Source organism: Phoca vitulina, unplaced genomic scaffold (genome assembly GCF_004348235.1).
Source record: "Phoca vitulina isolate PV1807 unplaced genomic scaffold, GSC_HSeal_1.0 scaffold1, whole genome shotgun sequence".
Lineage (NCBI taxonomy): Eukaryota > Metazoa > Chordata > Mammalia > Carnivora > Phocidae > Phoca > Phoca vitulina.
In genome coordinates, this window is record NW_022589704.1 from 33862731 (window position 1) to 33879418 (window position 16688).

The 16688-nt window shown below is 42.7% G+C and overlaps 1 protein-coding gene across 1 annotated transcript in view; it reads left to right on the forward strand.

Annotated features, from left to right (window-relative positions):
- FLACC1 (flagellum associated containing coiled-coil domains 1) overlaps positions 1–15588 on the forward strand; it is a 32077-nt gene extending 16489 nt beyond the window's left edge. The window contains exons 7-15 of the mRNA XM_032404663.1: positions 645–706; positions 2420–2517; positions 3536–3588; positions 5564–5663; positions 7284–7387; positions 10918–10980; positions 13654–13743; positions 13876–13985; positions 15364–15588. Coding sequence (XP_032260554.1) covers positions 645–706; positions 2420–2517; positions 3536–3588; positions 5564–5663; positions 7284–7387; positions 10918–10980; positions 13654–13743; positions 13876–13985; positions 15364–15484 — 801 coding nt within the window. The 3' untranslated portion in view covers positions 15485–15588. The remainder of the gene's footprint in view (positions 1–644; positions 707–2419; positions 2518–3535; positions 3589–5563; positions 5664–7283; positions 7388–10917; positions 10981–13653; positions 13744–13875; positions 13986–15363) is intronic.
- The last annotated feature ends 1100 nt before the right edge of the window (positions 15589–16688 follow it).

The window sequence follows — 16688 nt, forward strand, 5'->3', positions numbered from 1 at the left end:
CTCGTGGGAGCTAACTCAACTTCCAGGAGTTCTTCAGGGGCTTCCAGTGTGTTCATTGCCACAAACTCACCACACCAGGGGGTGCCGGCCATTTCCCCTTGGGCTTGCTGTGGCTAGTTAAACTTCAGAGAGTGCTAAGGCTCTTCCTCATGGCAACAGTGTGGTTAATGCATCCACCGTGGTCCAAAATCTGCCCAGAAGCCTTCAGTACCCACTTCCTGTTGCTGTTAAAATTGCCAAAGCCTACTTTGGAATCTGCTGATGTCAGCTTGCGCACTCCGTGTTTCCTGGGGATTTTGGTGACACTTCCTTTAGATTTTACCATCTGTTTAATCACAGTCTCTTCTTCGCCACCTCAAGCAGGGGTGCCTGCTGGCCTGGTCTGGAGTGATAAACCTGAGCAATGCTCAAAAACAGCCTCTACCACGCCCCACTTGCCTGTGCTTATTGAAACCCACTTGTGAAGGTCACTTTCCAGCAGGCCTGCTCTTCAGTAGCGATGTGCTCTCTGGGACTGCCGAACACAAACAGGGGAGGCGGAGGGGTACGGCATACCCCGTGAATGGGAAGGCTTATCAGAAATTGCAGCTTGCGTGGGAGTGGGGTCCTCCATCCTATATTGTTAATGCTGGCCTTGTTTCCAGCTCTCCGAGGAAATGGCTCTCCACTGTGCTGAGATGCAGGAGAACTTCGAAAACAAGAACAGGTATGCTTTCTGGACAAGCCCTAAGGCTCCTGCTTCCCTGTGGGAGGGATGTCAGTTCACTGGGATTTCAGACGGTGCCAAATGGAGCTGGGTGGGCACAGGTGGGGGAAATGGGCAGGACGGTTTGATTTGAAGCCACCCAAATGTAGCCCAGAGAAGGTTGTTCCTGGCGTTGCACTTTCTCATCCCATCATTTCCTTTCAATTATAATCTCCTTTTTTTTTTTTTTGGTGATTGCTGCGGAGAGCCATTTTTTGTTCTTTATGAGAGTTCTGTGGTAAACAACTGTTGTTCTCAGCCCAGGCGCCTCCTCCCATTTCCCCTGCCTCTCTACTTCCTCCCCCTCTTTCTCTCTCTCTCTCTCTCTTTTTTTTTTTGTTCTGTCGTTTCTACTTTCCTTGGCTGCTCCCAGGATGTGGGCAGAATGGGAAGAAGGTATGGGAGGGGCAGCAGAGTCACAAAGACAAGGCGAGGGGAAGTAAACGGAGGTGTATTGTCTTGTGGGTGAGGAAACCTACAAAGCCCCCAGGAGCTGGGCACCGGAACCGCCTCAGGAGTCCTGGCGGAAAGAAGTACACATGGTTGAGTCATAGCCTTGCTTTCAAAAAATAATGAGTAACTTATTTGTTTTATAATAGATCTCATTATTTTTTCAGAGCAATTTAAGGCTCATAGTAAAATAGAACATAAAGTACAAAGAATGGCCGTAGACAGCCTGAGCCCACCCTCCCACAAGCTGAGTAATCTTCCTGCAGCCCTGTGGTGCCTTTGTTACAGCTGATGACCCTACATGGATGCATTATTATCACCCAAAGTTCCTAGTTTACATTAGGGTTCACTCTTGGTGGTGTATATTCTATGGGTTTTGACAAATGTATATTGACAGTGTCTACCATTATTGGATCATACAGAGTAGTTTCACTGCCCTAAAGATCCTCTGTGCTCTGCGCATTCATCCCTCCCTCCCCCATAGCCCCTGGCCACCACTGATCTTTTTACTGTCTCCATAGCTGTGCTTTACCCAGAATGTCATACAGCTGGGGTTGTACGGTATGGAGGCTTTGTGGATTGGCTTTGGCCACTTACTAATACGCATCTCATGTTCCTCCATGTCTTCTCTTGGCTTGGCCGCTCAGATAGCCTCTCACTTCCCTCAACTTGAACACTGCCAGCTTCTGCCTCCTGGAATGGAGGTTAAAGAGACCTTGGGCTCGGGGCACCTGGGTGGCTCCGTCAGTTAAGCGACTGACTTGCTTTCAGCTGGGGTCATGCTCTTGGGGTGGTGGGATCGAGCCCTGCACCAAGCTCTGTGCTCAATGGGGGGTCTGCTTGGGATTCTCTCTCTCCCTCTCCCACTGCTACGCCCCCCCAAATAAATAAATAAATCTTTAAAATGAGAGAGAGACCTTGGGCTCTAAAATTATCCTGGATGCTAATACAGCCCACAGTTTCCCAAGACAGCCATAAGCAAAGACTGTGCTCTTAGCAGGGAGTCATGGCCCCTACTGGCTCCATTCAAATAATGGTTGGTAAAAACCAGTCTTCTCACCTTCTTCTGGGTGAATGCCAGGAGAAACGCATCAGGAAGCGAGGGCCCTGCAGGCTGCCCACAGCTTCCTGTGTGAGTAGGATCCGCTGAGTGTAACAGCTCAGCTCAGCTCTGGACTTCTTTTCACTGATTGATGACTGTAGCCTTTTCCCCGGGTCACACAGGGAGCTCAAAGAGGCTCACGCAGCAGAGCTCAGTCAGTTGGAGAACAACTACAAAGCATCATTGAAGGCAGAGAAGCTGGCTGCCCAAGAAAAACTAGGTACTGTCTGGACTGGGGAGAATGACCTTGGTGAAGGGCGAGAGGCTGACCATGGTGGTGGATGAGCTGTGGCTAAGCTTTCCAGATGTCCTCCTAAAGCTCAGGGAAAGGGAGTGACTGAGAATGAAACTGCAAACAGGGAAACCACGTCACCAATGTCCTTCCTACACCCAGGAGATAGACTGGCCTGTGACCAAGTGTTGGGATCTGAGCAAGTCCCTTAATCTCATTTATCCCATCTAAGAATTGAGAACAATAATACCTGCCTCCATCAGAGAGATAAGATTGTGAAAGCACTTTTTAAAATATATTTTTTAATTCTATAAATATACTATTATAATTCAGCAAGTTACCTCACCTGTAAAATGATGGTGTTTCATTATATTTTAATGGACACACTATGATTTGTATGGCCTTATAATACATTAGGGTTGTGTTGGCCGTTTATCCCATTATTTATGCTACCCTCGGGAAGGGCAAAGTGTATATCCTTCAGAATTCTGAGGTTATAGACTAATCTCTACAGGGAGAAGGAGAAATTCTATAATCTTCTCTCTTTCCTTTGCCTTACATTTTTAAAAGATGGTATTTATAGCTTGCTGATTTTCCAATTTTCTAAAGAGGACATTTATCATTTTCAAAATCAATGTACACTAGGAAACATTATTTTAAAAAGAGAGAAGCAGATGCATACTACAAAGTTTTGTGCCTCTTTTCCCCCCAGGGATTAGTTCTCACATTTGGTGCGCATCAGTATCACCTAAAAAGCATATTATCCACAGATATTGGGCCTCTTCTCTGAGACCAAAATTCAGTAGGTTTGGCCGGGGTGGGGGGTGGGCAGCACAGGCATTTGGATTTCTAATAAGCTTCCAGAGTGATTCGTAGGTACAAGATGGTTTTAACACGTAGAGGATGAGTTTGAGGTGGAAAAGGTATACATGAGAGCTCATACTTGACTTTGAAAACGTGCATTTCAGAGGAATAATGATGACCCTGTTGTTTTCCTTTTGTCCAGATGAGATGGGAAAGGAATATAAGTATTTGAAGAATATGTTTCATATGTATCAGGTGAGATTCAGAGCTCCTTGGTGGATTATGAAAGTAAAAGAGGCAAGGCTCATTCCTGGCTGATAACAGTGGGCTAAGTCTAGAACTCTTGCCCAGAAAATCATGTCCTGAGATTCCCAGCATCCTCGGACCTAGGTAACACTGAGTACACCCAGGGAGAAGAGTGAACTGTGGACTGTGGTGGTTTCCATGTGTGACAAGTCAGTCTCTCAGACACCAAAGAAGCCCATTGAAAAATATGTTTGTGATTACAAAAGTCATACCTGCTCATTGTTTTTTAGAAAATGGAAATACAAAAACCAACTACAACAACAACAACAAAAAAGAAAGAATAATCACCACCCCAAGACAACCACTCTTAGTGTTTGTACTTGGGAACTTCTTTGATTTTAGTGGAGTGCTGGGTCAAAAGGGATAAACATTGGGGCGCCTGGGTGGCTCAGTCGTTAAGCGTCTGCCTTCGGCTCAGGTCATGATCCCAGGGTACTGGGATCGAGTCCCACATCGGGCTCTCTGCTCGGCGGGAAGCCTGCTTCTCCCTCTCCCACTCCCCCTGCTTGTGTTCCTGCTCTCGCTCTCTCTCTCTCTGTCAAATAAATAAATAAAATCTTAAAAAAAAAGGGATAAACATTTTAAAGGCCTTTGATACATTTGGCCAAATTACCATCCAAAAAACTCTATCCCTGCACCCCCCACAAGCAGAGCATGGGGTGCTCTGGCCATCTCAGAATATAACTCCTTCATTTAAACTGGTTAATCTGCTGGAGCTGCAGGGAAACAGGCCATGATTTCTTCCTAGGAGGGTGAGAGAGTGGAGAGGAGAGGAATGGACAGGACAGGCTGAGGCAGCAAACCCCCATCCTATTGTGACCAGCTGCTCATGGTTTGCCTGGGACTTTCCAGATTTTAGCATTGAATGTTCAGAGACCCAGGACACAAGTTAGTTTCAAACAAACAAGGACAGTTAACCACCGTATAAAAGAAAACCAAGTTAAGTACCAGCACCACCTCTGAAATTCTATTTACCACAATTTCACTTTTGAGCTTCCATCTAAAACTTGTTTTGCAAGATGTATCTTGATACGTCAGGGAAGACATCATAGAGCAAAGCCTAAGACAAGCATCAGGTGGATGCCCCAATTTCCTAGGTAGGCCTTAACGTTTGCTTCAGGCTGGACCTCTCCAGAGAGTTTGACCTCTATCTGCCCACCAGTCTTGCAAATGATGAGAGAGAACCTTTATCTAAATGGCCACAAGCAATTACAAATGAGCTCTGATGCTTGGCCCCAGTGTGACTTGTACCGCTAACCTGGAACAAAGGGGGTCAGGGTCCTGAGACCTTACTGGCAGCATCCAGGTTCTAGGCCTTCTTCCTCCTGACGTCCCACTCCCACGAAGTCTGAGCCAACCAATAGGACTGGCATCGGGTTAGGCTTATTTAACCTCAACCACAAAGGAAGCTAGATTTGCTGAGGAAAAATAAACACAGTCTGAAAAACATGCCATTGTTTTCTAAGTGTTCAAATTAACTACTAGGCGTTTCCCTTGTTTCTCCATGGGCTACTGATGAGTGATTGATGATTCAGGGAGCTGACATGTGAATCTTCAACAGGGGAATCCTACCTGTCCTCAAAGAAAACCCAGTTCCAGTGGGACAAACACCAGGCAGAGCTTGCCCTTGACTTTGAGGGTTCTGCAGGCTCGCAGGTGGGCCGGGCTAGAATTTGCTGCCACCGGCCGCCCCCAGAGGGCCTCCTAGCAAGCCTTCCAGGTGAGGGAAGCTGCAAGGGGCCGCCCCCAGAGGGCCTCCTAGCAAGCCTTCCAGGTGAGGGAAGCTGCAAAGGGCCGCCCCCAGAGGGCCTCCTAGCAAGCCTTCCAGGTGAGGGAAGCTGCAAGGGGCCCCAGGCTGTGCCTGGAGCTGGTGTGCAGCCTTTTTCAGGACCCTTTTCTTCATGGTGCCTTTGTGCCTCCACAGGACAGCATTTATGATGAAATGGAGGACAAGTGGTCGAAGAAGAAGGCAGAATGGGAAAAGGAGGAGAAGTTGGAGCGGGAAAAGATCCTGCTACAGCAAAGTGAGTACAGAAATTTCTGTCTTTTTGATGGCACGTGCACCGAAAAAACCTGCCATTAAGTTTGGTCTCAACTAGAAAGGCAGCCTTGGATCCACTAAGGGTGACGGCCGCATGGCTGGACTCCTGAATCAGAGGTGCATGGAGTTTTCAAGAAGGTGACAACCAGGATGGAGTCTTTATAAAGTTCAGCCACTTGATGGTCTAAGCCTATACCTTCCAAAGCTCACTCTCCAAGTTTGGCCGTCACGGGCTGGAGCAAGCTCTGGGACATCGGTAGGAGTGCTGACTTGTTACGTGGATGCAAGTGACCCCAAAGTTCCAGAAAAGATGTTCTTGAATTAGAGTTTCAAATATTCACTTGTTGGGGGAGGGACAGCACAATCGATTATACTGAGAGCCTCTGGATTCCCACATCCTCCACCCCAAAAAGGATCTCAATCTTTGAGATACAATTGACATATAACATTGCATATGTTTAAAATGTACAACATGTTGATTTGATCCATTTATATATTACTTTATATTTTTAATATTTCCAACACCTAGCACAGAGTTTGGATCATAGAAAGTGATTTATAGATGAGCCTTCTACCCACACTGAGCATCTTCATAAATGGAAAAAGGAGAGACGAATTTACGGAGACTCTGCTCCCTGACCTAGAGGACTGGTTGAGGTAGGAGTAGGGCCTCTACAAACCTGTACCACATCCTGCCTCAACCCAATTCGTATCAGATTTGTTTGATTTCAACAAATTACTCATTTAAATGCAGAAACCCCCTGGGGAAGTTGATCCTCAAGGCCATTGCCACCCCACTGGGGACTCTGACTGCCAGAGGCAGCGGGAAGACCCTGGCATTAAGCTGAGGGAAGGAATGCGGAGCTGCACCTATTTGAGGCTTTAGCTAGGACCCTGGTGTAGCATGACCCTGTCTTCTTCCAGACTTCTAGCTACCCATACTATACTCATTCCATGTTGTCAAAATCTAAGTTAAGATGTTCACTCAGTTTTGAAAAAGCAGATTTTAGCTGTGCACCACGTAGCTCAGCCCAGACCCATCCTGTGAGCCTAGAGGTTGCCTCCCTATCCGTCCCCAGCACCATGAGGCTGCAGAAGAAATTTGTGTCAGCCCCTTACCTCTTCCTTCTACCCCCTACTATCCCCTGTTTGGTATTGGGCCTCTGTTGGCAGGATCCCCTGCGCCAGAAACAGTTTAAGCCTATCTCTACCCCAGAGCTAAATACAGGATAAATATTTATGCTGGAGGCATCACATTAGCCAAGAGCTGTATTTTAAGGTAAGGATATCGAAGAAAGCATACTGGTTACTTTGGCGGTGAGAATGGACAAAATAATAAGCAAGAGATCTAAAATAAATTACACATACACAGAAAAATCAGAGACATTGGGGTAAGTCCCATACGACTGACATCCCTGAAAACCACCGCCATGTTCACCTGACTCTCACACTCCAGGTAAACGTCAGAAGCCGAACGCCAGGCTGAAAGGACCTTGAGTTTGACCCAGTCTGGAATTTGTATTATCTTCAAACATTTGGAGTTTCCTTCGCATCTGCTTTCCCCACATTACCTCATACGTGTAATTTCTTCTCACCTCCACAGAACATAAAATGACAAAAAAGTTTGAGTTAGAGTCAATAGAAGAAAAGAAGAAAATAAATGATTCCTACAGTGCCGTCTTTGAGAACTTCATTCGAGAGAAGGAGGTAACTTAGGCCCCATGCACGTGAGGGGTTGAAGGTGCAGCCTTGCTGAGACATCCGGGTCCCAGGGGTGGCTCTGTAATTAGGCGAGCTTTCTGTCTTTGTGGGCATATTCCTCCTTTCCCAGCTTCCCTGGAAATGTATCCAAGTGGACTGGCAGTCTTGCTGTCTTTATCTAGACGGTCTTACCACAGGGTTATGGTGGAATGAAAATTTGAATTAACGGGGAATAATAGAATGCTAAACACATACAGAACCCGAAATTCCCTATTTTGCCAAAACCCCAGTCTCTGAATGTTCCTCCTCATCCTTGACTGGAGCTGAAGAGAAAGAGCAGTGGAGCAAACTAAACTAAGCAAGTTTGGTCATGTACAGCTCTGAGTAAGTACGAGGAGCTACCTCAAAGTTAGAGGCGGTGAGGGTGAGCTCCTCCTGTTCATCACTCCCCCACCACCTTGATACTGCTACCAGGTCATCGTGAAAGCAGGTCTCAGACATATGGGCATTTACTAAACAAACCTGCATTAGCAAGCAGGCCCCAAGTGGTTATACCACCAGCTCTCTGAGCTTTTAGGTCCATGAAAGATTCATCGGAGGTATCTACAAAGGCATGACAGGGATAGGATTCTGCAACTCCTGGAGTCAGCCTCAGGCAGCCAGGGCACCTCCTAAGCAGCATAGGACCATCTAGGAGTTAAGTCTTAGACGCCATTCCTGAGTGCGCAGCCTACAGGTTTTGTTAGATTCCTGTACTCTTTTCCTGCAAAGTGGACTGTGCCTCTAAAATAGTATCTACCTTGAATATTCCATTTTTAAGAGCCCATTTCCAATCATCATGCTAATTAAAAAACCACTAATTTCACCAATCAAATCCCATTTCTGGCATTCACTATAACTGAGCAAGACAGTAATGAGGATATGGGGCACGCTATGCAGTGTGGCTAGCGCTTCTGGGGTCCGGAGGGCTCAGACATCTGAATAAGAAGGAGCAATTCCTCTAATGGGGAGGGATTTGATCACCCGCAAGCATCCTTTCCTCTCTCCTATTTTCTCTTCAGCGACGCTGACTATAAATCTGTAAATGCTGCTCTGTGTCTCACTCTCTTTCTCATGAAAGCATAGTTTACAATTAACAAAATGCACAGATCGTAAGTATACAGTTTGATGAGTTTTGACAAATGTACGTATCCATGTAACTAACACCCAAGTAAAGATCTAGAGCATTTTATCAACCCAGAAATCACTCTTGTATTCCTTCCCAGTTAAGCCCTCTCTCCCTCAAAACTTGCCCCAAGACAGCCACTATTTTGATTCCTACCACCATAGATTAGTTTTGTTTTGTTTTTTTTTAAGATTTTATTTATTTATCTGACAGAGAGAGAGACAGCGAGAGAGGGAACACAAGCAGGGGGAGTGGGAGAGGGAGAAGCAGGCTTCCCGACAAGCAGGAGCCCGATGCGGGGCTCCATCCCAGGACCCTGGGATCATGACCTGAGCCGAAGGCAGACGCTTAACGACTGAGCCACCCAGGCGCCCCCCACCATAGATTAATTTTACCTGTTTTTAAGCTTCATATAAATGGAATCATGCAGTATATGCTCTTTTGTATATAGCTTCTTTTTCCTCAACACAATGTCTGTGAAATTTATCCATTTGTTGTTTATATCAGTAATTTCTTACTTTTTATTGCCCATTAGCATCCCTTTGTAGGAATATCCCACAATGTGTTTACCATTTTCCTGTTTTTGGAGGTTTAGGTTGTTTCCATTTGTTGTCCTCCCTATTTTATAAAGGTTTTGTAAACACCCTTGTACAAGTATTTCTGTGGACACAATTTTTCATTTCCTTTGGGTGTATACCTAGCAGTGTTATTATTGGTTTCTAGGGTAGTTATAGGTTTAACTTTATAAGAAATTGCCAAGCCAGGGCACCTGGGCGGCTCAGATGGTTAAGCGTCTGCCTTCAGCTCAGGTCATGATCCCAGGGTGCCGCGATCAAGCCCCGTGTCCAGCTTCCTGCTTAGCAAAGAGTCTGCTTCTCCCTCTCCCTCTGCCTCTCCCCCTGCTCATGCTCTCTTTCTCTGTATCTGTCTCAAATGAATAAATAAAATCTTTAAAAAAAAAAAAAGAAAGAAAGAAATTGCCAAGGCACTTTCCACAGTAGCTGTGCCATTTCACTCTTGCGTCTTAAACATGAGAATTCCAGTTGCTCCACATCATCAGCAACTAGTATTGGCATCCTTTTTATTTTGACCCTTCCAATGGGTATAAAGTGATATTCCATTATAGTTTTAGTTTCCCTGGTGACTAATTATGTTGGGCAATTTTTTTGTATGCTTATCAGACAATTTATATGTCTTCTTTTGTGAAATGCTGGTTCAAGTCTTTTGCCATTTGAAAAAACTTAGATTGTTTATCTTTATTATAGATATGTAGGAGCACTTTATGTAATGTGGATACAAGTTCCCTGTTAGGTACATGTGTCACGAACAGTCTCCTAGCCTGTAGTTCGCCTCTTCATTTTGCTCATGTTATCTTCTGATGTGCAGAAGTTTTTTATTTTGATGAAAGCCAAATTATTAATTTTTTCCTTTTTACAGGAAAGTTACAGCTTTTTGTGTCCTTTCTATGAAATTGTTGCCTAGTCCAGGAATACAAAGATCTTCTATTTTATTTATTTTTATATTTTTTGAAGATCTTCTATTCTAAAAAAAAGCTTTATAATTTTAGTTTTTATGATTCTATGATCCATTTTGTTTTGTTTTCTTTTTAAATATTTTATTTATTTATTTATTTATTTATTTATTTATTTGAGAGAGAGAGAGAGAGCGTGCATGAGTGGGGGGGGGGTAGAGGGAGGAGGAGAAGCAGGCTCCCTGCTGAGCAAGGAGCCCAACGCAGAGCTCGATCCCAAGACCCTGGGATCATGACCTGAGCCGAAGGCAGACGCTTAACCGACTGAGCCACCCAGGCACCCCTCTATGATCCATTTTGAAGAATTTTTATGTATGGAGTGAGGTAGAGGTCATAGGCCATTTTTTTCTGTATAGATATCTAGTTTTTCCATTCTATTCCATTGAACTCTTTGTCCATACCTAGGTCAAGACAACCATTGTCTCAGTTACTATAGTTTGAAATCAGGGAGTAAAAATCCAGTTTTGCTCTTGTTTTTCAAGGTTATTTTGGCTCTTCTATATCACTTACATTTCTATATAAATTTCAGAATTAGTTTGTCAAGAAAGTATTCTGACTGGAATTGTACTGAATATAAAGATCAATCTGTGGCAGAACAGAATATTCAACAATGTTAACAATATTCAACAATAGTAACCCTACCAAGGTTGCACATAAGTAAGATTTTCAAAATTTAACTTCAACATGTCATGTCATTAGTTTATAATGTGTGCTTCATTATACCAATATCTAAACTTTGGTGAATATGGTATTCCAGAATCCTATTCTGGCTTTCTTAATTCTCTGAAACAAGTACTAGAAACCCCAGTGCTGACCCTTTCCAAATAAAATTATTTTTAGGAGCTACTGAAACAACATGAAAAGGATACCTTACAATTAGAGGAGCTAAGAAAGACCAAACAGGTAAGTTTTTTCATTTTTCCTGTGGAATTAGCATCTTACAAATGCATCAATAAAATTATGTACTCCCAAAAAATGGAATCTATGATAATTTTCCAAAACCAAAAAAAAAGGATGGGGGGAGGCCCTAAAGCTGAGTTTGCTGGATTCAACAGGTCAAAAAGAACTTTAGAACTATAATACAAAGTCATCTGTAAAACAAAGCCCTTAGCATCTTTTTAGAGCGATTTGAAGAAATATATAAGCAATATGCTTGTGATTGTCAGTGTCAAATGCCTTCCATTTCTAGTAAGGCTCAAACCACAAGAGTCTTGACTTCTGAAATACCAAATTCTTCCTTTAAGCTCTAAAAATTACAATACTGCCCCTGGGAACTCTAACTCCAAGCCTCTCCTTAAGATTCTGAGTGTGCCTCATGTCCAACAGTTTCTTCAAAGAATTCTGTTCTTCTGGGACAAATTATGGCACTTCATGTGGGAGACACCTGAAGGGAAACTGTTCAAACCCATGGTTTTCTTTCACAGAGAATTTAACTTGAATCCAGAATGGACATGTTTGGGAAAAGACTAGCCGTTATAAAATCGTGGAATGATATCTTAGAGATTAGGCAAGACTTCATCGTTGTTGGGTAAACAGACCTCAGTGTCCTGCATGGTAGAGGGATCGGTCAAAACAAGGAACAAGGAAGACCCAGTGTATTATAATAACTGCTTTATTGAGCTTGTCTTCTAATTCTACCATTCCTTTCTGGATCTGTTTCTATTAATTGACTTTGCTCCTCATTTGTGGCCATATTTTCTCACTTATTTGCATGCCTGGTAATTTTTTATTGGACAACCACCATTGTGAAGTTTAACTTTTTGGGTGCTGAATATCTTTGTATTCTTTAAATATAGTTGTACTTTGTTCTGGGATGCCATTAAGTTACTTAGAAACAGTTTGATATTTTCAAGCCTTACCTTTAAGCTTTGTTAGGCAGAATTAAAGCAGTCTTTGGTCTAAGGCTAATCCCCCACACACACAGAGATAATACCCTTTTGAGTAGTCTACCCAATACTCTGTGTACTCTGGCTTGTGGGAATATAACTATTCCCAGTCCTGTGTTGACCCTGAGGATTGTTCTACCTGCTCCATGCTCGTGGTTCTTTCCCCCATCCTCATCTCCTTCTACATCTTCTCCTCCTCCATCATGCTACCCCAGTGGCACTGGACCCCTTGCTGTTTCTTTAACACACCAGGATCCTCTACTTTGAGGTTTTTGCAGTTGACATTCTGTCTTCCTAGGAAGCTGTTTCCCAGATATCCACATGACTAACTTCCTTACCTCTTTCTGGTCTTTGCTTAGATGCCACTTCTGAGGGGCCACTCCATTTAAAGGCTTAACAACCCACCCAACACTTCCTTTTCCCTGTTTTATTTTTCTATACAGATTTATAATTGTCTAACCTGATAAACTCAATGAAGGCAGAGATTTTTGTCTGTTTTCTCTACCACTAATCTCCAGTTTCTAGAACATGCCTGGCACATCAAGACATTCAGTGACTACCAATTGATTTTTTGAGTGAATAAGTGAATAAAAGAATGCTAAGTGAGTTGGTACAGTGCTTTGTACAATGTGGTTGCAGTAAGTGATGGTACCTCTCTAGTCTATACATCTTGGGAGGATGCTTATCCCATGGGAAGAGCTCTGAGGACATGTAGGAGTTAAACGGAGCTGACACCTGAAAGCAGAGACCCATCTGGTTCATTCTTATAGTCTCTTCAGCATCTATCTAATGTAAATTCCACATTTGTCCCTTCCCTGCACTTACACTGCATCTTCTATCTTATCCTTGCTTTGTTTTAAATTTATTATTGTAATTATTTTATTAACTTTTATTTAATTTTTTCCATCCCCCTCACTAGAATGTACATCCATAAGAGTAGGAATTATATTTTTCTTGTTCATCATAATACTCCTGGTGCCTACAACAGGAGGGGCTTTTTTTTTTTTCCTAATTAAAAGACTATTTTTTTTTAGAGCAATGTTAGGTTTACTGAAAAATTAAGCAGAAAGTGCAGGGATTCCTCATATCCTCCCCCAACACAAACATACAATTTTCTCTATTATTAACGTCTTACATTAGTGTGGTACTTTTGCTACAGTTGATGAACCATTATTGATACATCCCTTTTAACTCAAGTCCGTAGTTTACATTAGGGTTCACTCTTTGTGTTATACACTCTATAGGTTTTGTCGAATGCATCAAATGCAGCGTGCCCCGTACCATTGCAGTATCATACAGAGTAGTGTCTTTGCCTAAATGTTCTCTGTCCTCCACCTATTTATCCCTTGCTTCCCCTCCCAGCCCCTGGCAATCACTCCTCTTTTTACTGTCTCTGTAGTTTTGCTTTTTCCAATAATAAGTATTTGTTTAATGAATGAGTGATCGGTAGCTATTGTGACGACCCATGCAAGCCCCGGTGAGGGCTGGATCTGAGACAGTGATAGTGAGTCTGCAGAGGGGAGTATAGATGGGCAAGACATACAGGAGGTAGAATTAACAGGGTGAAGTGACTGAACAGTGTAAAGAGTTGCTAAAGTTGACGCTTCACCTTCTAGTCCAGGTGCCCTGCAGAAGAGAATAAATGGGTAGATATTGTCATGTTGTCCTGAAACAGTTTCTTCTTACACAGGTCATGGAGGAAGAGTTGAATACACAAGCTGTTATCCTAGAAACACTTAACACAACCCTCTACCAAACCCAGATGGAACTTCAGAGAGAGGCAAGTCCTGGCTGGAGTGGGGATGGGAGTTGTGCAGAGGAATCCAGGTCTCTGGGCAGCTCTACCATGTAGCTCTGCTCTGGGTGACTCTGGTTTGGGAAAGATGGCTATTAAAATTTATATGTCCTTCAGAAAGCTACTGTGGGAAATCTGGAGAAAATGTTCCAGATCAAGCTTGCTGAAGCTGAAGAAAAGTTTAAATATACCATACAGCTTCTGACAGAAGAAAACATTCATCTAAGGTATGAAGGACGCTGCTCAAAAAGATATGGCTGAGTTATCCTTAGAAAGTGGGAGGGAGTTTGGGTGAGGAATAGATGAAGATGAACCCAGGTATTCCCTGATAAGGTCAAGGCACAGGGACTTTCAGGAGGGAGATACTCACTCAGAGCCAGGCCACAGAAATCACCTGCGAAGGTCAGACAGTTCATCTGAAGTGGTGTCGGGAATGTGTCTAGACTCCTCTCTCTTACCTACATCTTAGTTTTAACGTAAAACGGCACATGAAATTTATCTGAGGGTCTCTGAGTTTATTCAGTTCTGTGTATATATTTTAAATCCCTAAAGTCCTCTGCCCTTCACCTATTCATGCTTGGCTTCCCCTCCCAACTCCCGGCAATTACTGATCTTTTCAGTGTCTCTGTAGTCTTGCCTTTTCCAGAATGTCATATGCTTGGAATCCATAGTAGATGTATAATAAATACTTGTTGAATGAATGATTGGAAACTGTCATGACAACACATGTGAGCTCCGAGTTTTTACCGTGTCCCCTGAGAGTTTAGGGGTTTAGGTGTCGGTGCTTTACACTTAGATACAGCTGCATTTATTTCTTGTGGAAATCAACTTCAGGTCAGAAATTATACTGTTACCTGAAGATGCATTTTAAATCACTGAGATAAATTTTGGTCAGTATTTTAATAAAGACAAGTGATTCATTGCACTGATTTGGTGGTATAGGAGAGTAAAGCTTTTCCCTTCTTCCCTTGTAGGTTGTTTGGTCTAATAGTTAAATTGACATGAGACAGATTAACAGGAGAAAAACAAATTAAATTTTGAATGTACAGGAGCACATAAAAATATGAGACTCAAAGAAGTGACCAAAGTGGGCAGCTTTTATACCTTTTAGACAAAAAGACAATAAATCTGTAAAGAATTGACAAGACAAAGGAGTTTGGGCTCGGGGTGGTAAATGAGTGAGGAAGTAACAAGGTCTGTTTATACAGCCCCCTCGGCCCTAAATTCCCTGTTTCTGGTGAGAAGCATGTCTCTTTACCTTCTTGTGTAGGGCGGGTAATTTTATTTCCTGCTTTCAGGGGGACAAAGGAGGGTCAGAGTATCTTTCTTGTACTGGCTGTTGGCTTAAGTAACTTTAATTCAAACTAATCAATATGCAAGGTAGCATATTTTGGGATGGCATACTCTGTTTCCCCTCAGAAGAATATTCCTCATCTGGGAATTTGGTAACATAAATATCATATCTCACTAAATTCAAAACCACTGCAAGTAATGTGTGCGACGTCCCCTAGTGAAGGAATGAAACCATGTTTCTCTCCCCCCAGATATCGTAGAGGCCCTTCTACCCTTTGAGTCTATAGTGATACATCTTCTCTTTCTTTATAGGCAAAAAATAATTGCCAAGAATGAAGAAATTTATGAAGAACGATCTGGGAGGTCAACCTCTATTTATGAGGATGATTCTGACACTTTAGAAGATGACAGCAACGAAAAACAAGAATTGTGAGCAGAAAAGTTGTTCTCCAGTACAAAAGATGGTAGGAACACCATCTCTGTAGACTTTGAGAACTCTGGTGAGGTTTTCTTGAGAAGTGTGTATTATGAATTTAGTTCCTGGGTTGCCTTGGTTCTACCTTTGTCTTTTCACAATTTGCTTTCTTCTAAGTGGTTGGGAATGTTTGAATTCTCATCTCAATTATACAGATTTTCAAGACTCTTCAATGAAAGGTGATGTTCTCTGTATCTGGATCTGAGCTTTCTCTGGGCATCGTACTATTTTCTTTTCCACATTTATGTATTTCATTACAAAAACACTAATCTGAAGAACTTCTCCCTATTAAATGTTGACTGTACTTTGAAGTTTAGCTTTTGTCCCCCAGGGGCATTTAACTAGCAAGAATGATAATTTATTGATTCAATTCCAAAAACCTTTTCTCTTATGTGTGTCCCCACTGCTCCACTTCTCAATCATCTTCCCTGTAACTATGATTTGGGAAAAGTTTCTGATGATTCTTGCCACCTTCTCTAAATAATCACCAGAATTCAAATCCCCACAGTGCAGGCAATATAAGTAAGTGAAGTGGCCTGGACATAAGGAAAAATAACCACACAAACAAGCACGGTGATAAATGGTCATTGGCATCAGCCTAAATGTAGGGGATTGAGCGGGGTGGACCCATTCCACACAAGAGCATGGGATCAATGTGGTCAGATATTCTGATTTTTCAAAAGAAAGTATTGTGGGTTTTTTTTTTAAAAGATTTTCTTTCTTTATTTGACAGAGAGAGACACAGCGAGAGAGGGAACACAAGCAGGGGGGAGTGGGAGAGGGAGAAGCAGGCTCCTGGCTGAGCAGGGAGCCCGATGCGGGGCTCGATCCCAGGACCCTGGGACCATGACCTGAGCCGAAGGCAGACCCTTAACAACTGAGCCACCCAGGTACCCCAGTACTGTGGTTTTTATGTGATATGTCCCAATCTTTAAATATGGGCAAAAAATTTTCTTAAAAATACAACTGCGTCAGCCAACATTGGGAGGCTATAGGATACAAATGTTTTCCACCTGTGAGATGCTAATGGTAAAAAAACAAAAACAAAACTAACAAAAACAATCTCCAAACAATGTAAGTTAAAATTTTATTTTCTATTAAAAATATTATTTAAAAAATATATTATTGAAAAAATATTCTTTTTAAAAAAGCTTTAAAAAAA